General features: G+C 34.3%; 1 protein-coding gene across 1 annotated transcript; it reads right to left on the bottom strand.

The window, feature by feature from the left end:
* Positions 1–2,529: 2,529 nt before the first annotated feature.
* Positions 2,530–4,173, bottom strand: LOC116768045 (Krueppel-like factor 6). Its single transcript, XM_032658663.2, has 2 exons — positions 3,982–4,173; positions 2,530–3,895 (listed from the first exon to the last, which is right to left on the bottom strand). Exon 2 carries the CDS (start codon positions 3,886–3,888, stop codon positions 3,043–3,045), a length of 846 nt encoding a protein of 281 aa, XP_032514554.2. The 5' UTR covers positions 3,889–3,895; positions 3,982–4,173; the 3' UTR covers positions 2,530–3,042.
* Positions 4,174–6,312: the final 2,139 nt, after the last annotated feature.

Below are 6,312 nucleotides of genomic sequence, written 5' to 3' on the forward strand. Positions count from 1 at the left end.
TGCATAAAATCATACATCCATATTAATTATTATATTGTCAGATAAATGTATTTTAAATTTTTATTTACTTTTGCTTTTCATGAAATATGTTAATTTGTCATTGTTTATTTTCCAATATATTTATGCAAAACAATTTATTGATTCACAAGTATTATACTTTTATTTATATAATCATGTTATCCTTCTATATTTTAAAATAAAATTCTGTGGTTTTGTTTTGTTCTTGGGTTGTTCATACTCCATATTTTTATTTAATGACAATGGTTGATTAAAAGAAAGAAAAAAAAGAAATAAACTGGAATATTATTTGGGGGTACACTGTCCATAGAGATTTACAACTTTTTGTTATACTTTTTTTAATGTTAAAGGTGGCAAACGAGTAGACGGCCTACTTGGTGGGCAGTAGCTACCGTCGCCCATGGACATCCGCAATATCAGTGTTGTTGCGTTGCTAACCTTGGTTTGTTAGGAATAGGAAAAGGTGGGAATAAAGGAATGTCAAGAAAAGGTGTGAATAGGAAAACGGCAACCAGCTCCCTGGAATACTGGAATTTTATCAACAGACGACCATACCATAGCTTTTCATATATGACATAAGAAATTTTTTATTGTATAGAAGCAAATGCTTAACAAAATTACCAAGTTGAAATTCCCATAGTTTGAAATCTCCAACTTAAAAATGTTGAAGCCTAATTTCTAAGTTAAATCTAAGATCGACAGACATTTCTAATTAACGATTAGAACCAAATTCAAGAGCCTTTGAATATTTCTTATGACATTATCAAATTATGAAATAAGTTATTATTTCCGATGCGATTAATCTGATCTTATAAATATCAGAGACTAATTTTAAATAAAAATGAATACCTTAAAAACAATACCGTGAAAATCTTAAATAGCATTAAGCTTCAGAATATTTTAGTTTTTAATTCTTGTCTGAAGAATAATACAGTTACTTTGAAAGAATACTTTATCTGAGGCTATTTAGACAGCTTGTGTCCCGCAGCCGACGTGGCATCACACGCTAATAAATATCAAAAGGAAAGCCATAAAACATAAAAATATAACACAATCTCTGAGTTTCGGAATACTTTCTTACATAGGAACTAAAGCTCTTAAGCTTGACCACTGAACTGTTGTCAACAAATTCACTAACCGCCATTTTTAAACGCAGAGTTACCTATGGAGGCTGTATTTAAATGTCGTTGCTCTTCAAGAATACAGCTTTTCAAAATTCAATATCTATATTAATAAATTTATTATATATCTTACACAACTAAAGTCTAGTTTGGACGACAAATGCATTGTGATCCCGGTACCTGAATTTCATAGACGTAGGGGTGAAAGGCGGCTAAAGCTATTTAGCTTGAATATTTATATACTTCAGTAAAACAAACAAAAACTTTTGGTATAAAATGTTTTTTCTAGTAAAAAATTTACGATGAAATTATGATGGTCAAGACGAATATGAGAAATTTGAGAGTTTTAAGGCAGACCTTGGGTCTGAACGAACAATTTCGTAATATCTTTCTATGAATTGGAAAGGGGTCTTTGAATGAGACTTAGGATTAAATTTTAAATGCACAAGTAAAAGGAAACTACGATAACGTTTGTTGTAGTTACTATCGGGACGTAATTCCCTTTAGACAAATTCTTTGGATGTTGAAAAAGACAGGATTCAGTAATTTTTAGATTGTAATTATCCAGAATTATTTTGTGGTTTTTAAAAAGGGAGACACCATACAATAATTTTTTATTATACCATTGCTAGGCCATTGTGAACTCCCTGAGGCTCCTATTATATTATTATCAGTGCTTGGTATGATCTCATTTGTGGCTCCAAACAGCATATCAGGACATTAAAGTCACGTATGTTCACGGATGAAGCCTGCCCCACGTTTCCTAGAGGGAAGTAGAGAACATGGATATTTAAAAAAATATATATAATTCTTGAACTTTAATATGTTTTTAAATTTTTTTACTTCTTCAACTTCTACTTTAAATGTTGGTGGACCGATACACGTTCTATTGTTTTGTATAATCAGATTATCAGAAAAGTTGGACGTAGCAGTATCGATGAAATAAGTAGGTAAGTATTTGTCTCTTCAGGAATGCAGGAACGATCTTATGTGTCTGTAAATTTTTAACAAAATACAAAGTTTCGCCACATAATATTTTCCTCTAATGTGCACTACATATGCCTAAAATTTTTAATGTTTTTTTAAGCTAAGGACATACTTTAGATCGATGTATTTATATGAATTAGATGTAAATGGTCATTTATTACATAATTAATTATTCTAAATTATTACCATATATAACGTTACGTTAATGTACATAGATGTCGGGACTGATGTGTGTCTATTACTGTTCACGCTGCAGATTATTGAAAATAAAAGAAAAACCACGAGAGCAAACTAAAAATGGTACAGAAATATGATTTTATTTAAAATTATAACGCGGTATACATTTATATTTATATATATATACATTTATATTATATATATATGTGTGTGTGGGTGGGTAAATATATATATAAGATATTTCTTCAGGATTTCATATAAATTGTTGTAGTTTTAAAGTTTATTCTCATTCTGTTAGATTGTCTAGCAACTTTGAGATGCTCACGTACTGAGTGAAATAAATAAAAATAACGTGACGTACTCGAGCACAATGTTGGAAGTGTTGGTATTTATTTTTATTCAATATTATCACTAAGTTCTTATTTTTCTCGGTAATGGCCACACTAAGTACGAGATATGATTATGTATAAAATATTTATAAACAAAAGTTCAATTACCTAGCTAGGACATACTTAACGGACATTACATTATCTATTATACTGCATAGCACACACTGAGATTCATGGATCAAAGCATTAATATAAATTAATTATCAATTATTAATGTACTAATAAAAACTCTTTGGATAGGTATTATTACCTAAAATTAAATCTAAGTAAGTTAAATTATTGCATATAACTCGTAGATATTCGCGCCCGCGCGATCTGTTCTTAAGTTAACATTGCAGTGAGCGGTGAGTTCACAGGAGTCTTCTCGTCCTGTATGTATGCGCGTTGGCCCTCTTGGCGGCGGCCGCGGCGGCCGCTGCTCTCCTGGCGTGCACTCGCCCGTGTTTGGCGAGATGGTCTGATCTCGCGAATCTCTTCCCGCATTCTTGGCATCGGTAAGGCTTATCGCCTGAGTGACTCCGACGGTGTCGCGCCAACTCATCGGATCTAGCGAAGCGCCAGTTACAACCACCCCACGTGCACCTGTAAGGCTTCTCGCCGCTGTGACGACGTAAATGTGCGCGAACGTGAGATGCTTTCGCGTACAATTTACCACAGTCTTCGACCGGACAACGGAAGGCTCCCACTTCCGAGCAGAAGGTCGGCTCTCCCCACGATCTTACTTTCGTTTCCTGTACACTTTGCACTTTTTCTAAGTTTCTTTTGTAAACCCTCGGCGTATATTGAATGTCTTGAACACTCGTCGATTCCAAATCGATCCCTAAAACTGAGAGTCGTCCGAGAGCGCCGTCATTCCTGCTTTCCGTCGAATCTGACCCTGACGTTTGAATGTCGCTGGATTTGTCACTAGTTAAAGCCTCAAGGAGGTAGTCGTCCAAGTCTATGTTTTTGTCTAATTCGTCGAAGTCAAACAGCACGGGTGAACCATCTTCAAAACTTGATGTGTTCGTGTCGTTCAAACCGTTAACTAAATCATCACAAGGAATATCCAGATCACAGAGTTGCCAGTCGTTGAGTTCTGTGTTAAAATTTGTTGGTAACTCAAAATTGATCAGGCTTTCAGCGGGAGAGTACTCGAAAAGTAAACTGTCACTCAGTAACGCTTCATCCCGAAGCCAACCGTTCTCGCGGAACATTGTTACTCTGAAATATGCAAAATATAAATATATTATAATATATGTTACTTATATAAAACTAAAAAATTCATATAAAAACTTAGACGTACTTACAAAAATTATGCAAAATATTGATACAAATTGCTCAACGCATGTGTTTAGTAAATATTTTTTTGTATAACGTATGTGCGGACTGCGTGGTTCGCGCTCTGTGAACCGAGTGCGGCGGACAGAGCTGCGGACGTGTGATAACAGCGATCGACGATTATCTGCTGGCTGCGCCACTCGACCGTCGACCGGCGACCACTCGCCATCTACCACCTACCATCACTACCATACCGCCAATAATCCACATGCATAATCTATATCAACATACGTAATTGCGTTTTTATCCGTGCGTTAATCACGTATAAAGTTTCAAATAAAAAAGGTTATGCGCATAAAGATAAGCAGCTCGGTATAATTTAATCAATTAAAAACTTTGTTTGTGTTAACATTATATATATTGATCATTCACTTTCTTCGACAGTTATCTCGTCCGACACAAAGGACAGTTCCTTTACCTAAGATTACAGCAGCGAGCCGGGCGATATGTTTATTTTTATGGCATACTGACTAAATAATCCAAATACAAAAATAGGTTCATACATTTTGTTCTTAATAGCTAATAATTTTTTAAATAACAATAGGCATAGCAGTGGCGACAAACGTGGGGCAAAATTAAAAAAACCGACAAATAGTGGAAATTCCGATTAGGACGTAGCTGATATTATATTTGCAATGCATTACATCCCAACATCCCGATAACTAGAGATAACATTCTTCGGAAGTGATCGCGTACAATGACGAACGCAGCATAAGTTATGTCGAAGACCGCAGTAGGCAGATAAATAGTTTAATATTATAGTCATAGTGATATTTTATATTGGTTACTTGGAACAAATTTTATTAACTGCTTGTATGTATACATACAGATAATTGTATATACATACTTCGTTACGTGATAACTGCTTTAATAACAGATGTGATTATAATAATTTCTATAGTAAAAAAAATTAAAGTTAAACGTAAAACGTTAATCTATTGTAATTGGAGAATACAAAAGTATGAAGCATATGTTGTGTGAGGCAGTTTAGTGTGTTACACAAACTACGTCAGAGGCTGGCACGGCTGGCGTCTGCTGGGGATGGACTCCGGATAGCGTTACATATCGTTTACGAGATTACACAAATAACACGCTTTGTATGTATAATAAAAATAATATAAATACAAAGTCCGATCAGCTATACAAGGGTTCCGTGATAAAAATTTAACGTTTACGTTCTTTTTTTGAAATTGAAACCAACATTGTTACCGACGGACAAACTTATATTCTCTAGTCTCTTAGTGTTCTAAGGCAGAATATATGTACATTCACGTACGTCGCGGTTATATGGCAAGATGTAAATAAGCTTTTAATCGCAAACAATAATTATTATGTGATGTCCAATAAAAGTAATAGGGTTAACAGATTTGTGTTTCTGGTGATACAATTTATAGGTCCTTTTTAAGTTTCGCGGATCGAGTGGCAGTACGCCTGAGAATGGCATATTTATTCCCAGGATTTCGTTAGATAAGAACATAGACGGACGGCCACTAAGACAACCTATAAGGCTTCCGTATTCACAAATTGACTAAGGGAACCCTAAAAAAATCAAAATTCGTCCTTATGAATGGTCGGTCAAAACATAGCCCAGTGAATGAAAACACAGTCCATAGATATGTTAGAATCCTTTTATAGTAAAGTGCATCGGGTTGCGTTTATTAAACGTGATTTAGCGTCATGTAAGTAAAACGCATGTTGCATGTGTTAGTACATATTAGCATACAACCGTACATTGAACGTATGCGTAGTATGTAGCGATAGCGTCCGGTGGCTGGCGGTGCCAGCGTCTGTACGACCATTACGTAGTGGTATTCGTTTGAATGTTTTTCCTACAACAATCATGGAAAATAACGTCGAGAACGGTAAACAACTGAAACAATTAAGGGTTAGTTACTATTCAATATATATATTAAGGAGGTTTTATATCGTGGTGATGATCGATTTTAGCATTTACAAATATCATACGGACGGCCGTCATTTTGTTTTTTGACTTAAGTTGTCTTTAAAATTCCTCTTATGGTCATGTTTTTTGCATATTCCTATATTGAAGAAAGAATGATAAATTCTGTTAAGTTTCTTATGCTTTGGTTGGTTTGTCTTCTCATATTTTATACTGACGAGTTATTTATAATCTTATTATGTTTTACTGCTTATATATTAAATAAACTATTTTTTGGGAATTTAATAAGGTTCAATCTGTGAATGGTATTATTAATAAAAATAAGTTTTTTTTTATAATTTTAGAGATAAATATCGCTTACTAAAAAAAGTTAAGGTATCTTTTTGAACCTGCAAAATGT

This window comes from Danaus plexippus, chromosome 19, assembly GCF_018135715.1.
Source record: "Danaus plexippus chromosome 19, MEX_DaPlex, whole genome shotgun sequence".
NCBI lineage: Eukaryota > Metazoa > Arthropoda > Insecta > Lepidoptera > Nymphalidae > Danaus > Danaus plexippus.